This window comes from Herpailurus yagouaroundi, unplaced genomic scaffold (genome assembly GCF_014898765.1).
Source record: "Herpailurus yagouaroundi ecotype Mexico unplaced genomic scaffold, PumYag 162526, whole genome shotgun sequence".
NCBI lineage: Eukaryota > Metazoa > Chordata > Mammalia > Carnivora > Felidae > Herpailurus > Herpailurus yagouaroundi.
The window spans coordinates 15,401-33,650 of record NW_024423248.1 but is presented as its reverse complement, the minus strand read 5'-3'; the positions used below and the strand labels follow the sequence as shown (position 1 = coordinate 33,650).

General features: G+C 42.8%; 1 protein-coding gene across 9 annotated transcripts in view; it reads left to right on the top strand.

Moving 5' to 3' along the window:
- Positions 1 to 1,583: 1,583 nt before the first annotated feature.
- LOC121026814 (beta-1,4-galactosyltransferase 4) overlaps positions 1,584 to 18,250 on the top strand; it is a 28,984-nt gene continuing 12,317 nt past the window's right edge. For 2 of the 9 annotated variants that reach the window (XR_005788456.1, XM_040469604.1), the window contains exons 1-5: positions 1,612 to 1,670; positions 5,217 to 5,329; positions 12,026 to 12,422; positions 15,460 to 15,692; positions 17,981 to 18,168. Coding sequence is in view for 8 of the 9 variants with exons in the window: in XM_040469604.1 (XP_040325538.1) it covers positions 12,170 to 12,422; positions 15,460 to 15,692; positions 17,981 to 18,168 (674 nt within the window). In the remaining variant the exon portion in view is untranslated. Of the gene's footprint in view, positions 1,773 to 1,853; positions 1,988 to 5,216; positions 5,330 to 12,025; positions 12,423 to 15,459; positions 15,693 to 17,980; positions 18,169 to 18,250 lie in introns of those variants that run through there. The other 7 variants (XM_040469599.1, XM_040469605.1, XM_040469606.1 and 4 more) reach the window with 7 other exon arrangements.

Below are 18,250 nucleotides of genomic sequence, written 5' to 3'. Positions count from 1 at the left end.
AGGAACAGTCTTTAATCTGAAACAGTTTTGTTTTTGTTTTTTTAATTTTTTTTTAATGCTTATTATTGAGAGACAGAGAGAGACAAAGCGTGAGCATGGGAGGAGGAGAGAGAGGGGAAGACACAGAATCTGAAGCAGGCTCCAGGCTCTGAGCTATCAGCACAGAGCCGGACGTGGGGTTCAAACTCACAAACCGTGAGATCATGACCTGAGCTGAAGTCAGATGCTTAACTGACTGAGCTACCCAGGCACCCCTGAAACAGTTTTTTTTTTTTTTTTGTCTTTTATGACACTGAAATATCTGAGGTGTACAGACCAGTCGTTTTGTAGACTGTCCCATAATTTGGGCTTATCTGTTTCCTTGTGATTAAATTCCAGTTCTGTATTTGGAATACAATAAAGGTGATGTCATGTTCTTAGAACACCACCTCATCTGTGATGCCAATTTGTACTACTGGTGAACTTAACTTTGAGTACTTGATTAAGGTGGTATCTGCCAGATTTCTCCAATGTACTGGCACTCTATCTCCATCATAATTGGTAAGTAATCGCCAAGGATGTTCTTTTTTTCTTTTCCTTTAAATTAAAAAAACAAAAAACAAACAAAAGGTTTGTATTCTGTGTTAGAGAAGCCCTTAATCTATTGTGTATCAGTTCTGCTGACTGTCACTTATGTGTGACCTCCTGTGTTTCGGGATTTTGTCATTAACTTGCATTTGCATGAATCTTATGGGACTGAATCAAAGAAGCGTCCTCCAGAGTGCGGTTTTTTGTTTTTTTTTTGTTTTTATTGCTTCTGCTTAGAACACAGGGAACTTGGTAACTCTTTAAAGCCTCATGTTTGGGTTTCCTTCTTCCAGTCCCAGATCACAGTGTCAGCAGAAACTCTCCACGTGCTCTCAAGCAAAGCCCGGTGCTCAGAGGTCAATGACCCAGTGCTGGTTCTTCCCACGGTTTGTTCCTTTTGGGTTGGGGTAATTCTTGGAGAATCTCTTAGTTTCTTGTCAGTGGTGGGTGTCCTGGAGAATCTGGCCTGCTATCCTGCCTGCCTAAGCAGAACCCAGGATGATTTTTTACTTAAATCTTTAGTATAAACATCATTCTGTCTTGACCTTCCGTAATAATATCTTTGAAGATATTAGGATTTCGAATAATTTATTCAGTTAATATTTTCAATCGTCCTGCGAAATGGGAAGGCAGGTGAATTGGTACATTACGTAGTTGAGAAAGCTGAATCCTGTCAGGTGATGTAAGGTAAGTTTACTAACCTCTGAAGCCTCAGTTTCCTGTTCTGTAAAACCAGAACCCCTTTTTGAACGAGCCAATGCTTTGTGAGCATTTACGGGGTGAATCTGGGAAGCGCCCAGCACCTAGCTCAGTATTACCGGCACCAGGCTTTAGATCTTCCAAAAGACAAGATGTCCACCCCTCTTTCTCCCTCCTCGTTCTTCCACTGCCCGGGTGGGGTCCGGCCGGCTTGGGGTGGAGCGCCACGCTAACGGAGAAACTGGCAGACCAGCCCGCGAGGCCCGGAGGACCGGACTCTCGGGGCGGACGCGGGGGGCGGAGCCTGCGTTCGGGAACCTCCTCTGGGGTGGCGGGGGCGGTCCCCATGGGCCCTCATGCCTCCTCCCCTTCTCCCGGCGGTGCTGGCCGCGGCCGCGTCTACCGTGAGTGCGCCGGGCCTTGGCTCCGCAGGCGCCCGGGACGCGCAGTCCGGTGCGGAGGGCGGCGGCGGGCTCCTGGTGGGCACCGCCGTGGGGCGCACCGGGGTAGGTACCGCTTTGGGTCTGGGCGCGCGGTGGGGCGGGCGCAGCGCAGCGCGGCGCGGCCTGGCTCGGTGGGGCGGTCCTGCCCGAGTCCGAGCGGTGAGGTCGGCCAGGGGGCCTGCGGAGGCCGAGCCTGGCGGGAGGCACCGGCTCAGGTGCGAGCACCTCCGCGGCGCTCCCTCTGCTGCCGGCGGGGAAGCCGGGCCAGATGCTGCCAGGTAGGGAGAGGTTGAGGGGTGGTCTCACGAATCTGGGGTCGTCCCCCAGCACCTCTTTCCCCGCGGGCACATCAACGTGAGAAAGCCCCTTCCTCCTTAGAGCCCTCTCTCCCAGGGTTTCTCCTAGGAAACCGATCAGCTGATCCCAGCCTGCGGCCTGCTGGCGCCGGAGAGTTGTGAGAGTCACCTGGCTTTTAAAGTACTTCAGAGACGCCTGCCCGGAGTGGGCTCTCAGGCCATCCCCCCCCCCTCCTCCCCCGTCTGTCGATCAGTGTCTGTTGATCGGCTTCCATTAGAAGATAAAGGCTGTCTCTAGTTTGAAAAGAATAGAAAAATCTAGGAGGATTGGGACTGAGAAAAGGCCTTTGGATTGCTAGCCTTGGAGAGCAGTTACAAACAAAGTGGGTGTGTGCTGGGTTGCATAGTGTTCAAGAGTGGGAGAGGGATGGGGACGGTGGCCAGGGCTCAGGAAGCGCTTTGCAGCCCTTTGGTGATCAAAAGGAGGAGCAAGAAGATAGTAATTTGAGGGTTCAGGAGGTGTGTGTGTGTGTGTGTGTGTGTGTGTGTGTGTGTGTGTGTGTGTTTTAATTTCTGAATTTTTTTAATTTAAAGGAAGGTAACATGTTAGGGATGCAAGAAAGTCCAGGCATCAGTATTATTCAGGGTCCAGGCTAAGAGACTGGGCTTAAAAAGAGGGGGAGAAGGCTATCCTAGGCCGGAGGGCTGGGCAGGAGTTCTGGAATGTGACTCTAGGGCGAGGAGATAATGCTTGATTGGACCATAGTTTATCTTTTTGGAATTTTATTTTCTGGTTGGCCTTTAACCCCCACGAAATTGCAAAAATGTTCAGGTTCCTGTCGTTGTGCATTATTGGGAGAGAAGATCTATGCCTTGATCAGATTAGAAACATCTGTTAGAAATATTGACCTGTTTGACCACATAATCTTGGGGGGGGGCAGTAAAACTAGCTCTGATATTGTGTTTTATGTGCCACATCAAATAAGTGTTTGGTATCTACTTTAAACTGAGCTAATAATAATGGGTGCTTTTTCCAGAGATGCATGCAAATGATCTGAGCACTAATCATTTCTTTGAAGATTTTTTATTCAGAGTGGAAACATCAAAAGCAAGTCAGTGGTGGGTTTGTTCTCTTTTTTAAGTCGTCAAGGGACAGTGGTTTCTCAAACATACCTAAGTTCCTATTGAAAATATGGAATATGGATGCCCTGACCTCACTTAGACCTTTGAAATAAAAATCTCTGGGAGTAGAGCCTAGGGATAGGAATTTCAAACAGAGATCACAGGATTTTCTTGTGGCACTGAGAATTATTGACAGCCTCTGAGTTTTTTCTTTCAGATTTGGGCTTGTTGGGGCCTCTTTAGAACAGATTTCCTTAAAAGTTATGTGAATGCTGCCAAACTTATAGAGCTGAAGGTTACAGTCTTGTATCTTGTACAACTATCTATCTATTGTGTTACCTATAAATTTTAATGTATTTTGAAGGAAATCTATATAGTCATTGTATTAGAAAAAAAATGTTTCTGATCACAAAAACCCCACTTAATTTATTTTTTAAGTTTTTGATGTTTGTTTATTTATTTATTTATTTTGGAGAGAGAGAGCATGAATGGGGGAGGGGAAGAGAGAACGGGAGACAGAGAATCTGAAACAGGCTCCAGGCTCCAAGCTGTCAGCACAGAGCCTGATGCAGGGTTCGAACTGTGAGTCATGACCTGAGCCCAAGTTGGACACTTAGCCAACTGAGCCACCTAGGCCTCCCACAAACCCCATTTTAGAACAATTAGAACATATGGGAAAAAACAATTTCCCAAATCCTATAATTAACAAACAACCACCAGTCATTCTTTCTGACACAAACACACACACACATACACACATATATGTGTATGTGTATATATATATATGTGTATATATATATATATATATATGTATATGTAAAAGACAAATGCACACCATACATTTAGGGAATAACTGGAATTGTATTCTGTGTACATTTTTATATTCTGGTTTTTTTTTCCAGTTTGCTATCATGAGCACCTTCGCGTGTAGTTAAGTTTTTTAAACACCTTTTTATAAAAGCATATGTTCTGGCATATGGAGTTACCATAATTAATTAAATCAGCTCTATATCATTAACATTCTAATTCTTTTCAATTTTTGTTTATTTGTATAATGTTGGCTTGAATATTGTGGTCTGCCTTTCTGATTATTTCCTTAGAATAAAGTGATGGAGTTAAAAGCTATTCAAATGCATTTTAAAATCTCATTTTCACATATCTTCTCACTACTTTTCCTCACTAGAAGGAAAATTAACATTTGTAAAGGATCTATTGCCTTCTAGGTTCATTCTCTTATTTCAGTGGTTCTCAAATTTTAATAGGTAGAAAAGTCACTTGGGGAACTTGTTAAAAATTCATTTTCCCAGAGGCTGGGTGGCTTAGTCGGTTAATTAAGCGGCTGACTTTGGCTCAGGCCATGATCTCTTGGTCTGTGGTTCAAGCCAAGCATTGGGCTCTGTGCTGACAGCTCAAGAGCCTGGAGCCTGCTTCATGTTCTGTGTCTCCCACTCTCTCTCTCTGCCCCTCCCCAACTTGTGCATGCGCTCTCTCTCTCTCTCTCTCTCTCTCTCTCTCTCTGTCTCTCTCTCAAAAATAAACATTAAAACAATTTTTGAATTAAAAAAAAAATCATTTTCCTGAGTCCCAGGCCCAGCTGTTCTGACCCATTAACTCTGGAGCAGGGCCCAGCAATCTTCAATTTTAACATTCCCCGCCATATTTGGTAAGAGGCATTCCTGGAACCATGTATTAAACATGCTTTTTAAATAAATAGCAAAACAGACTCAGAAATTTAGGTCACTTGCCGAAAGCCATTCATGCATCTGGTAACAGGATTTGAACTCAGCTCTTTGTGACTTCAGAGCCTTTGTTTTTTCCACTACCTTAGGCCTTCTCAAACCTTCTCATTGGTGTGCCCCTAAGGACTGCAGAAAGGGAACTCTGACTGACCCCCCTGCAGGGTTCTCTGGGATACCTGAACTTGACACAGACATACACAATGAATCTCCATTCAAAGCCCCCATCAGAAATTCTTACAGACTCTGTTATGCTATATAACATTTACTATATAAAACAACATCAGTCCTTTGCTAGTTAAATTTACTGCTTGTTTCCTGATTGTTTTGTGGTGACTCTTACCGTGAAACAGTTACTGCAGGACCATCTGGAAGCTCTTGCCTAGAGTGCGAGACACTGCTCCTGTGTGCTCTGTGAATTCCGGATGGAAGGGATGGTCTAAGCAGCAATTCCTTTCAGAATCAGGTGAGAGAGGCACTGCTTTTGAATACTCAATGGCAAAGGAGCAGGAGGCCGTGGGCATGACTGAGAGGAAGTGCCATTTATTAGAGATGGGGCTCATTACTCTTAGAAGAGTGTTGGTGTTAGTTACCTGAGGGGAGCCAGCATGGGGGTGAGCCTTTTTCAGTTTTTAAAACATTCCCCAAATGGAATTTGAGACCCATTTAATTTTTTCTCTTCTTTATTAATCTTTATTTTTCCTTCTCCTCCTGCCTTCTCATCTGTTTTTAGTAGTAGCCTGGGATTATGGTATGTCCTTATGTATTTCAACTAGTCTACTCTAGAAGGTCACTGATTATTTACCAAATTCAGCACCTGCTATGTGTCAGGTCATTTTGAGGTCCAGGAATACAAAAGACAATGGTTCTCTTTGAGAATTAAGTTAACTTAACTGCAGTATATTGACTTGGGTTTTGCTCAGTTTCTGACTTTTAAAATTTTAACTTTTAATTTTTAATTAATTTTAGACTTAGAGAGGAGTTGCAAAAATGGTACAGAGAAATCACTCAACCTCCCCTAATATTAGACCATTACATAAGCATGGTTCAATTATCGGTACTATTAACTAGACTACAGATTTTATTTGGATTTCATCAATTTTCCTGCTAATAATTTTTTGTTGTTGTTCCCATAGTCTATCCAGGATCTACATTGCATTTAGTTATTTTTCCTTTGTCTTTTCCATCTGAGATAGTTTCTCAGTTTTTCCTTGTCCTTCATTATTTTGACCCTTTTGGAGAGTACTGGTTATTTTGTGGAGTTCAATATATCACTGATTCATGAGGTTGATAGGTCTTAACACTGATGATACTAAACCTGATCACTTAGGGTGAAATCTATGTTACTCTGCTGTGAAGTTATTGTCTTTCCCTTTGCAACTAATAATTATCTTGGGGGAGATACTTGAGACTATGCAAACTCTGTTTATCCTCAACTTTTCATCCACTAATTTTAATTCTCATTGATGGATCTTGTCTGCAGCAGTTGTTGCAGTGGTGTTTGCCTAGTGATTTTTTTCTACCTCCTGCTTCCTTATTAATTGAGAGTTTCCTATAAGAAAGAGCTGCCCTTTTTCCTCCCATTTGTTTATCTGATCATTTGTATCACTGTGGACTCTTCATTGTATTCTGTGGGTTAACATGCAATGCCATCGTCATTTTCTTGCTTAAATGCTCACAATTTTGGAGCTTACAATTAGGGGCTCAGGCTCTGAGTTTAAATGGCTTGTGCTTGTAAGTGGCTGTCATCATTTCTATCCCATTCTTACCCCCAACCAGGGGAATCATTGCTTCTTCAGGGTCTGGGCAGCGATCACTTAGCAGCCAGGTAAGGGAGCTATAAATAGAAGAACGAATACCAGAGGCCCAAAGAAGGTAGGACAACATGTGTGCAGACACTCAGCTCTCAGGAACTCTGCGAGAGTAAAACGAGTAGCATAGTACCAGCCGTTCCCCTGCTGCTGCTCCAGAGAGGCCTATGGGAGTAGGATCATGTGCCTGGGGCCGTGCCCTGAGAGGCTCTGTCCTTAAAGGACGACCAGATGGGTTTGGAAAACAGCTGGGTTTAGAACTCTGACTTGGCACTCTTGGCTGCTAAATGAAGACCACACCCTTTCTTCTGGTGCATAAATGTTTAGTAAATATTTGTGGACTGCACCTAGTATTCTCCCTCCATCCCCTGTGGTACAGAGATTTGTATGTGTAGAGATTCTCCAAAAATGATACCTAGCATAAATGCTGATTTATCTTTAGTTATAGCTTATCTTCCTTGCCAGATTTTTTCTTTCATTATTATGGAAAAGTTCAAGCATACACAAAAGTAGAGAGGAAAGCAAAATGAACCCTTGGGTACCTATCAGCTAATTCAATACATCTCAATATTTTGCCAATCTTATTTCATCTATTCCTCCATTTTCAGGGGTGGGGCTGGCATATTTTAAAACAAAAGACTCTGGGGCGCCTGGGTGGCGCAGTCGGTTAAGCGTCCCACTTCAGCCAGGTCACGATCTCGCGGTCCGTGAGTTCGAGCCCCGCGTCGGGCTCTGGACTGATGGCTCAGAGCCTGGAGCCTGTTTCCGATTCTGTGTCTCCCTCTCTCTCTCTGCCCCTCCCCCGTTCATGCTCTGTCTCTCTCTGTCCCAAAAATAAAATAAGAACGTTGAAAAAAAAAAAAATAAAAAAAATAAAACAAAAGACTCATTGAAATTTAAGAAAGGATTGAAGTAAACTCTAAGTGCAAGGACTATACCTTAATTCCCTTTTCTCCCCTAAGTGCCTAGCACTATGCCTGAAAATAGCCGATGCTCAGAAAAGACTGGTTGAATTGAGAGGGAGGAAACACCAGTTTTGAAAGCCTCATCATTTTGAACTATAAGACAGACTTCTAGAGTCTTGCTCTAAAATAACTTCTTTCACGTTACCTGAATTTATTGTCTAGAGTCATGATTTTCCTGTCTGTTTTTTGATTGAAAAAGGAAACTTTTCAAGGGTAGGTTCAAGGTCTGTCAATTACTTAATGTTATTATAAATAAGTCCAGTCTAATGACAGTTCCCTAAACATTAACCCAGAGTTACCTGCCCTAGAAAGAACTTGCTTTTAAAAATCATGATTTGTTGGGGCGCCTGGGTGGCTCAGTCGGTTAAGCGTCCGACTTCAGCCAGGTCACGATCTCGCGGTCCGTGAGTTCGAGCCCCGCGTCGGGCTCTGGGCTGATGGCTCAGAGCCTGGAGCCTGTTTCTGATTCTGTGTCTCCCTCTCTCTCTGCCCCTCCCCCGTTCATGCTCTGTCTCTCTCTGTCCCAAAAAAATAAATAAACGTTAAAAAAAAAAAAAAATTAAAAAAAAATCATGATTTGTTTAAATCATAAAGGTAATATATTACGCATTAAAAGAAAAATAGGGGTGCCTGGGTGGCTCAGTCGGTTGAGCGTCTGACTTTAGCTCAGGTCATGATCTCGCGGTTTGTGAGTTCGAGCCCCAAGTCAGGCTCTGTGCTGACAGCTCAGAGCCTGGAGCCTGCTTCAGATTCTGTGTCTCTCCTCTCTGCTCCTCCCATGCTCACTCTCTGTCTCTCAATAATAAATAAATGTTAAAAAAGATTAAAAGAAAAATAAATTACAGAGAAATGGAAAATTATCTGGACTTCATAATGTAATTCTAAATTTAACATTATGTTGCTTGGCACCCTGATAAAATTTGAGCATAAATCACATTGGTAAATAGATTTGATTGATAACTATTACGTTCCTGGGAATGTACCAGGTGTGTTTGGGTGCAACATCTCATTAAATTCTTATAGCAACATTTTAAGATAAGTACATATATATCTTTATGTTTAATAGCTTGATAAAGTTGTTGAGAAGGGTTGCCCTCAGTCACTCAGCTGATAAGCAGGGTGGGCAGGAGATCTCTCTTGAAAGATCTTTGGACCAGTGTTAGAGACCCTTCACACTTCAGATGTTTACTCCCAGGTACCAAGGAGACCTCACACTTGAGCTTCCTTCGTGCTGGCGCCCTGTACAGTTGGTTTGAGGATAGCACTCAGGCTTGGGAAAAAGGGGAAGTGATTATTTTTAACTAGATCGATGTCTTAAGAAATGGAGTTAGCAGTGAAGGGCTAATTATGAAGTAATCATTAAGAATGGTTCCTTGCTTTTGTAATAAATTTCTTATCTTTGGACAAATTCTGTAGGCTGCAGTTTAGCTATGTTAGTCTGCGATTATTCCCAGCTTGCCACTGCTTGGGTAGGTTTTAAATCTCTCTAAACCACTCTTCCTCCCTCTGTAAAAGGAGGGGGTGCTAGACTTGTGTGCTTTCTGCTTGTTTCTGCTTCTAACACTATAGTACCTCTGTGATCAGAAATCTCTTGGCTTGTCAGGGGGCTTTCCCTCCATAAGCAGCTTTTAGAAGAGCAGTGTTCTCAGTCTAAATTTTCCAAGATTGAGACGGAAGTGTTGAATCGCTGTATTGTATACCTGAAACTAATATTACACAGTATGTTCACTGGAATTTAAAAAAAAAAAAAACCAAAACTTTAAAAAACCACTATTGCCAATTCTAGCAGTTAAGCCTCCTATAGTTGAGTCCCCAAAATGTTGTCTGATTGGCCCCAGGAACCTGTAGACTTAACAGATACAGAAAGCCATGCCAACACAGTCCCAAGGAAAGGGACAGGAGGCTGACAGAGAGAGGGGCTGCCAAAGGGAATCCTGCGTATTCTAAGGGTTTGTGTTGGGTGCACCCAGGTACCTAGATGAGGAAAGAGATCGAAATGCCTATGTGAAGGGTGTGTCAGAGGTAGGCTTTGGGCCTGGCCTTGTGGGTTCAGACCCCAACTCCACCACTTACTAATTGTGTGGTCGAGGGCACGTTCCTTAATCTCCCTTCATTTTTCTCCTCTATAAAATGAGACTAGTGATTCTTACCTTGCAAAGTTGAGAGGCGAAGTAAGTTAATACAAATGATTTCACTTCAGCGCGTGCCATAGAGTAGATGCACAAATCAATTACTCTTATTAGCTGTTATTACTGCCTTCGGCATCATTTCTTATGATGCCTTCACAAGACCCTAAACACAGGCCATAGTGTTTAGTTGCTTCCTGAGTCAAATCTCATTTGTGGCTTGACTCAAGAATCTAATCTTCATTTATAACGTTGAATCTAGAGAGAAATGCTTTCTGGGTTGCCTTCAAACTAACCTAGAGCTAATTTTTTGGAATTCTACCCTTTAGTAACTAGGGGACTATCTCAAGAGGTGCTAAGATTGTTTTGTTTTTATTTTTCACATTGAATTACCACCTAGGGATCCCTATGTCTAATTTTAAAAAACGGACAAAATTCAACAACTAAATTTTCACTATAAAAGGGCAGAAGTATATCATACAAAATTCCAAAAATAGAAAAAAGTACCCTTGGCTAATCCCTACTCTTCATGCAGTTCTCGTTAGCTTTTGGCTAAGATTTCTCTCTGGAGTTTTATTTCTGTAGTTTGAGTGGTAATCATACACATGTACAGTTTATTTCTGTTTTTCTTTTATTTAAGATTTGATCATACTTGTTTTCATGTTATTACTTGGCACAGAAAATATTTTGGTCTCCATTTAACTATCCATTTAACTGAGGGCATTTTTGGCTGTGGAGATTATCGCTGCCGTGGCTTTAGCATTTTCTATCCCCTTCTGATAGCACACTTAGAATTTGAGGGCAGATGTGGTTTTGGCAATGCAGAGAACATGTGGGGGGGGGGGGGATTGCTGGCTGTGTCCTTGGGGGACTTGCCAAGTAGCCTTCATCACCTTAATGTGTTCACATGGTCCAGAGTGGGCCATCAGCTTTGTGGCTTCAGAAACTGGATTTTTGTCAAGAATGGAGAGGATAGTGACCTTTCAGAAGTGAGTTCACACTGTTCCACCACATGCTCGTGAAGAATGGCAGTTCATCAGCTGGCAGTGAGAAATACAGTATGATAGAGTGGTGCTTGGGGCAGCCACCAGTGTGTCCACCTGTTGGCCATCCTTAGAGTCACCTTATGTAAGTAACAGGACAATAACAACAGTGGTGGTCAGCACGTAGTTGGCGCTCGCTGTGCGTCAGGCATGGGCTACACTTTATGTATTAATACATTAGGCTGTTCAGTCATACAGTAACCTCTCCAGGGAGGTACTGTTTTTATCCCGATTTTACAGGTAAGGAGACTGAAGTTAGTCAAGTGACGGACTTGAGGTGTCATGGCTGATATGTGGTGGAGCTGTAGTTTCTGCCTAAATCCAAACCACTGATCTTAAACACTGCACTGTAGTTCCACCTGTTAGTCTTACAGATTACTGAGCTCCTGTCTTGGCCTTCTCTTATGTTTCTTGCCCTCACCCTTACCTGTTGGGATGTGCCCTGTGCCAGTGCCTTGTTGTGAATGTAACATTTATAGCTGCAACATCCTGGACTTTAATGCCTGTTGTTGAGGAACGTGTTTTTCTAGCTGTCACAGAGAAGAGCTTTTGTCTTTCTCCTTATTTTCTCTTTGAGTCAAAATACAAGATTTTTACATGTTGCTAACTGTCTTTTTTTTTTTTTTAATTTTTTTTTTCAATGTTTTTTATTTATTTTGGGACAGAGAGAGACAGAGCATGAACGGGGGAGGGGCAGAGAGAGAGGGAGACACAGAATCGGAAACAGGCTCCAGGCTCCGAGCCATCAGCCCAGAGCCTGACGCGGGGCTCGAACTCCCGGACCGCGAGATCGTGACCTGGCTGAAGTTGGACGCTTAACCGACTGCGCCACCCAGGCGCCCTGCTAACCGTCTTTTAAAGCTGTGCTAGGAAGGGGCCACTAAAGAAAAAATTGGGGAGCTGTATTTTGGTTCGTGCCCGACTCAGTACTGAGGAGGCTTTCACAGCTTCCTCTTTGCCCTCTCCTCCTGTGCGACATCTGGAAATGCCTTTTCCTCTTGGGTGACAGACAGCCTGGGTGGTAACTCCTGGGATGTATAGTTGGTTGGAACCTTCGACCTCTGAAATCCAATTTTCTGATCTCAAACCCCTCATTGGAGAATTCCCATTCCTGTTAGTCAAGATCCACTGGGAATAGGTTTTCAGTTTGCACTGACGTGAATCATTCAGGATAGGATTTCCATGTGAAACAACATGTCTTTGTGATTGCCTTCCAGAGATTGTTGGAGCGGAATTACTGAACAAAAGCAGGCATTGCATCTTCCGTTGTCACCAAGTTTGCCATCAGATTGCAAGAGTTGAACTCGAAGCTTCCCCTGCAGTGAAGTGGAAAGAGACATAATCCTCACGTAATAACAGACATGGGCTTCTTCATGACTTTCCACCTTTCCTACAAGTTCCGGTTACTGTTGCTTTTTCTCTTATGCCTGACAGTGCTTGGGTGGGCCACCAGTAACTACTTTGTGGGTGCTATTCAAGAGATTCCTAAAGCAAAGGATTTCATGGCCAATTTCAACAAGGTCCTAGTCTGGGGGAAGGGAAAAACTCTGACTCAGGAAGCATCCATGAAAGAAGCAGACCTCAACAACTGCCCTTCTGTGTCTCCATACCTCAGTAAGTTTTTTTTTTTCTTTTTTTCAAGTGCTATGTAAACTTCTTAGTTAAATATCACATTTATAGATACAGAAAAGCATAAAAATCAGAAGTGTACAACTTGGTTAAGTTTCACATAATGAATATACCTGTGTCATCAGTATGTTAAATTAAGGACTAGAATCCTTCTGGAACCCTGGGAGTTCTCATGCTTCTTTCAGTCATGACCCTTACTTCAAGATTCTAACACCATCCATTAGATTTTTCCTGTTTTTAAGCTTTACATAATTAGAAACACGATGTGTAATCTTTTGTGTCTGGCTTTTGTTGTTCAACAGTATGTTTGTGAGATGTGTCTATATTGCTGATGTATAGTTTTCCATTATACGAGCATACCCAATTTTATTATCAAGCCACAGAAGTCTCATATCCACAGGCATGTATTTCGTTCACAAGTCTGCCAGATGAACTGGGGGGTGCATTGATTTAGGCTGGTGGCTCTGCTCCTTATGTCTTACCTTTTCCACCTGAGACCAATGAGCTCGCTTGAGGATGTCCTTCTCCTGGCATCCACAGGACATAAGGGCACAGGTGGAGAAATCCACTCATGTCACATCTGTTAGCATTCCCATGGTCAGAAGTATGCAGTCAAGGGACAGGACTGAGTAGGTTTTTCAATGTCATCTTTAGTGTTTATTTCTTAAATATATTGTATGTTCTGATTCCCCTTTGATGTCTTGCCTTTCAGTTTAAATTAACAGTAAATTGGTTTGGGTGCCTGGGTGGCTCAGTCGGTTAAGCGTCCAACTTCAGTTCAGGTCATGAACTCGTGTTTCATGGATTCAGGCCTGGCATTGGGCTCTGTGCTGATAGCTCAGAGCCTGGAGCCTAGTTGGGATTCTATGTCTTCCTCTCTTTCTGCCCTGCTTGCACTCTGTCTCTCTCTCTCTCTCTCAAAAGTAAATAAACATTAAAAAAATAATAATAATAAATAAATTAATGGTAAATTGGTTCTGTGGAACACATTGATTAGAGAGGAAAAGCTCCACAGCAATATTAGATATAATCCACAAAGATTCTATGAGACCTCTGATTCTCCAGAACATCAAAGCACTTGTAGTTCTCCAGATACTCCTCTGAGCCTTATACTGTTTCCTCTTTCCAGAATGCCTTTCCTCAATCTCTGTCTGCCTGGTGGATTCCTGTTTGTTCATCAAAAATCCAGTTGAGATTCCTTCTGTCTCAGAAAAATACATACACTGAAGTAGCCCCCTGTGGGGTGGCTTCTTGCTCTTAGATGAACGAAACCTGCAGACTCTCTTTCCTCACTGAATCACAGCCTTGTGCTGTGTTTCTACTGGCATACTGCTTCTCTTTACTCAGTCATGAAACAGCCAAAATATCACTCCTGATTACCTGAGGGAAATTGTTCTGCTCACAAGTTACACAAGTTGAGATAGGAAAATGAGGCATTGAACTACACATCTGACTGTACTGTCTCCCTTGTTCAAAATCCTCACAACATATTTAAGCAATTAAAGTTTTCATAAAAATACATGGGCCATGACATAATACTGAGGAAGTACCTGGATTAAGAAGGTGACAAAAGTAGTGATGAAGTAACATGGGCCATTAGTGACCCAAGAAGAAACAAAATTGGAGAAGATGCCAAGGGAGTGGTAGGGAGACTAATAGTGAATGGAAGCAGGCTCTAGAAGGGTAGGCACCTGAAAAGTTAACACAATGAGAAAGTGAGCAAGGGGACTAGCTTATATCAGACTTGTCGCATGGGGCTCTTTCAGGGGCCAAGAATAGAGGCGTGGGTTAACTCACATGGTGGGGCTTGATAACAGGCTACATGGGAAACCATCTCAACAGCCACACCATCATCTTCCAGCTGCTCTACGGCCTGGCAGCTGCTCTGGTAGCTTGCCTTTCACGTCACTCCCTTTCTTACTGTTTGTTTTTAGGGCATTTCTGCCTGCCAACTCCATGTGTCAACATCTTCAGGAAAGGCTCTTTCCTAGAGGCTGGTTATTGTCTGTAGGTGGCTGGAAGCAGTTATTTGCCCTTGGTGCCATTGGGCCGAGTCTTTCAGCCACTTCACGGACACTGGAGCCTGGTCTAAGCAGCCGTGGCCAGGACAGCAGTGGTCACATGGAGCAAGGCGTGGTGACTTACACATTGGAGGGGACTGTGACTGCTTTGTTCAGGAGAGGACGGCACAACATGCAAGCATCTTGAGATGTTATGGCCCGGCCAGTATATATGGAGTTAAAAAAAAGCGTGGCAGAGTTCTCTATCCAAAGCTCTGCCTCTTCTCTTACCAGTCAGTATTCCCTGTTAATTCAGATTGAGGAGGAGGGCCAGTGTCTTCAGCCTGATCTGTAAAGCCTTGCATGAGGTCGGTTCCCATGGGTGGCGCTGGGTTTCATCTAGTTAGGCTGTGTCCAGACTCGCTGAGCAAATGCTCCACTGGGATGTCTGCTACCATGCACAATGGGAGAATTGTGATGTTGCACATACATGTTACTGCTGGGTTAGGCAGGAGGCTAGTTGCTATTTCCTTTCATGGTTTTTACCTTCGGGGAGCTAGGATAGCTCCCAGGAGCTCATGGAAAGAATGGGAAAATGGCCTTGACCATGAGCTGGATTCCATGGAATGCTCTTGAGTTTTAATTTTGAGAAGGAAAAGGGGATCGAGCAAATTTGAAGTTATTCAGTCTAGCCCTGATCTTGGCTCTTGACCATGGTCAGTGGGACAGAATGCATCTCCTCCGTACGGATGAATCACAGACCCAGAGTTGGTTACCCCACCACAAGAGAATGCTCTCATATGTCATTTACTTGCTTTTGCAGAAAATACCCTGGGTCACATGACTCTGGTTATAGTTCATGACCAAAAGAGGCTTTAAAGTAATAATAATAAAAGCTGACACTCATGGTCCTCACTGTGTGCTGGGCAATGTTCTAAGGGCTTTAGGTCAGTGCTCATATAATCCTATCAGCCCTTGATGAGACAGCTACTGTTCTTTCCTGGGTCCTGTTTTTATTGTAGGGGGCCAAAACAAGCTCGTTTTCAAACCAGATCTCACTCTGGAAGAAGTGGAGGCAAAAAATCCCAAAGTGCACAGAGGCCGGTATCACCCCGAGGAATGTAAGGCTTCCCAGCGGGTCGCCATACTCATTCCACACCGGAACCGAGAGAAACACCTGCTGTACCTGCTCGAACACCTCCATCCCTTCTTGCAGAGGCAGCAGCTGGACTATGGCATCTACGTCATCCACCAGGTGAGTGTGGGGAGCACACCCAGGCTCTGCCCTCCCAGTCCTCCTCTCTGTGAGGAGAGACCGAGGGACTTGGCCCTCTGGGTATCTTAGGTAAAAGGAGCACCAAACTGTCACCAAAGAAAAGGTCTCCTACCTCATTTATCCATGAAAGGAGTAAAGGCAATTCTTGTCTCAGAGTGTGGAATAATCAGACTAAGTGCTGGGAATTTTACTGCCTCTGATGCGAACCTCTGGAGGAAGTCTGGTTTGTTTTATTTTTGTCTGTGTGAGCCCTTCTGTGTTAGCCAATGACTGCCCAAAGATTTTCTCCTGAGATTTACCTTATATTTCCTCCTGCAGCTGCTATACACTGCACGATGAGATGCTGGAATTTTTCATTATTGAGCATAGCTATTCAGTGGGGATCTAGGCAGGGGATCCTACAGATTACTGTGCTAATAGCCATGGAGTTCTAGGACTGTTTCCTCCTTTCTGACTATAACTTTTATTATATAAAACATTTTATGTTTCATTTTCACTTTCTCGACTCATGTATTAGGCTTCCAGAGGACAATTTAGTAGGTATACAGTAAGTGATAAGTGTAGGCTGGTTTTGAAGAATTTAGCTCTAAGTAGAGTGGCTGATGAAAGATGCCTGTATTTGGTATTAATGTTTATTGAAAAAAAAATAAGATATCCACTTAAATATCCGTGTCTAGCTCCCCCAAATTGTCCCAGACCGTCCAAATAATTTCCCCTCAAATCCTTACAGATGACAAGAATGCAAAATCATTAACTGCATGCTTCATATTCAAAATCATTAACTGCATTTTATAACCAGCAGTATTTGTTTTAGGACAACTTTCGACAAATCAGAAGATGCAGTTCTCCAGTGTATACTTTCTAATAACCAGGGGCCATTTTATAGGATTTGAAACAAAATTTTACTATTGGTTTATACTTATTTTTCTTTTTAACATTGTTAGTCATTCTCCATCCTTACTCAGGACAGCAACCCCCAATGTACAGTATTTTGTGACTAGAAAAAATATGTGTGCTTTGTTATTCTTTTCAGGAAAATACTGTGGTAACTTGAGAATTGCCTGTACTTCTGTTATGATAAACTGTTTATTAAACTGGAATTTATTCATAAGGAACTTGATGCAAATAGCCATAAAAAATTAATTCCGTAAAATCTTTTTCATATGACATAGCTTTGTTCATATTATTGTTTGAATTGTGTTCTCTTCTTACCCAGTGATGAATCCCTTTCCATGAGGTCACTATGAGGATTACCTTCTGCCATTAAATGTTAATGTTTGTTTATTTTTGAGAGTGAGAGAGACAGAGGGTAAGCAGGGGAGGGGCAGAGAGAAGGAGACAAAGAATCTGAAGCAGGGGCCAGGCTCGGAGCTGTCAGCACAGAGCCTGATGCAGGGCTCGAACTCACAGACTGTGAGATCATGACCTCAGCTGAAGTTGGACGCTTAACTGACTGAGCCACCCCTCACCCCAATAACTTCTGTTTATAGGTCCAGATTTCTTGTTTTTTTTTTTTTTTTTTTTTTTCTGGCAAGCTGTGTCTCTCAGAAGCTTAGTGCAAATTTGTTACATAGGGTAAGATTGGATTAGCTAGAAGTTAAACAGTAAAGCAATGATGGTAATTGGCATGACTACCATGTAAGAAGGTTTATAGTTTTATGTGGAATAAATGTATGTTTTTTAAAAAAATTTTTGAGTTATTTTTATTTGTATTTTAAAAGTATGACCTTTTAAAAAATTGTGGTGAAATACACATGAAATTTAGTATCTTAACTTTTTTTTTTTTTTTTTTTGGATCAAACCATTTTATTGAGGAGCTTCAAGGCAAGGTTGATGGACTGGGAGAACAGTGAAATCTGACACCCTGAGCCCTGCCAGAATCTCCCCAGGTTCACAGTCACTAAAAGTGCATCTTAACTGTTTTTAAGCATACAGTTCAGTAGTGTGAAGTATATTCACAGTATTGTGTAAGCACTCTCTAGAAATTATTCACCTTGCAAAACTGAAACTCTATACGCATTAAACAGCAACTGTCCATTTCAAGGCATGTTTATAGCTTTTAGAATGTAAATGTATATGGAAAAAAAAAACAAACACACAAGCAAGTGGTCTTTTATGATCACATCTACTCTGTTAGATCTTCATGTCACAAGTATATTCTTGTGCTTTGGAAAGAATAATTCCAGCTCTTGCCTCTGAACTGAAGAGAGGCATGGTGTGAAACCTTATCTCTGGAGCTTTTCAAGTTTTAATTTCTGTATCTATAGGCTGGAAGTAAAAAGTTTAATCGAGCCAAACTCTTGAATGTGGGCTATCTAGAAGCTCTCAAGGATGAAAACTGGGACTGCTTTATTTTCCACGATGTGGACCTGGTCCCCGAGAACGACTTGAACATTTATAAGTGTGAGGAGCAGCCCAAGCATCTGGTGGTTGGCCGGAACAGCACTGGGTACAGGTAAGCGGTACGGTAGCTCTGCCCAGGGCTTGCGTAGGCGGAGAAACTTGCTCTGTTGTCATCAAAGCTGTGGGGGGCGTAG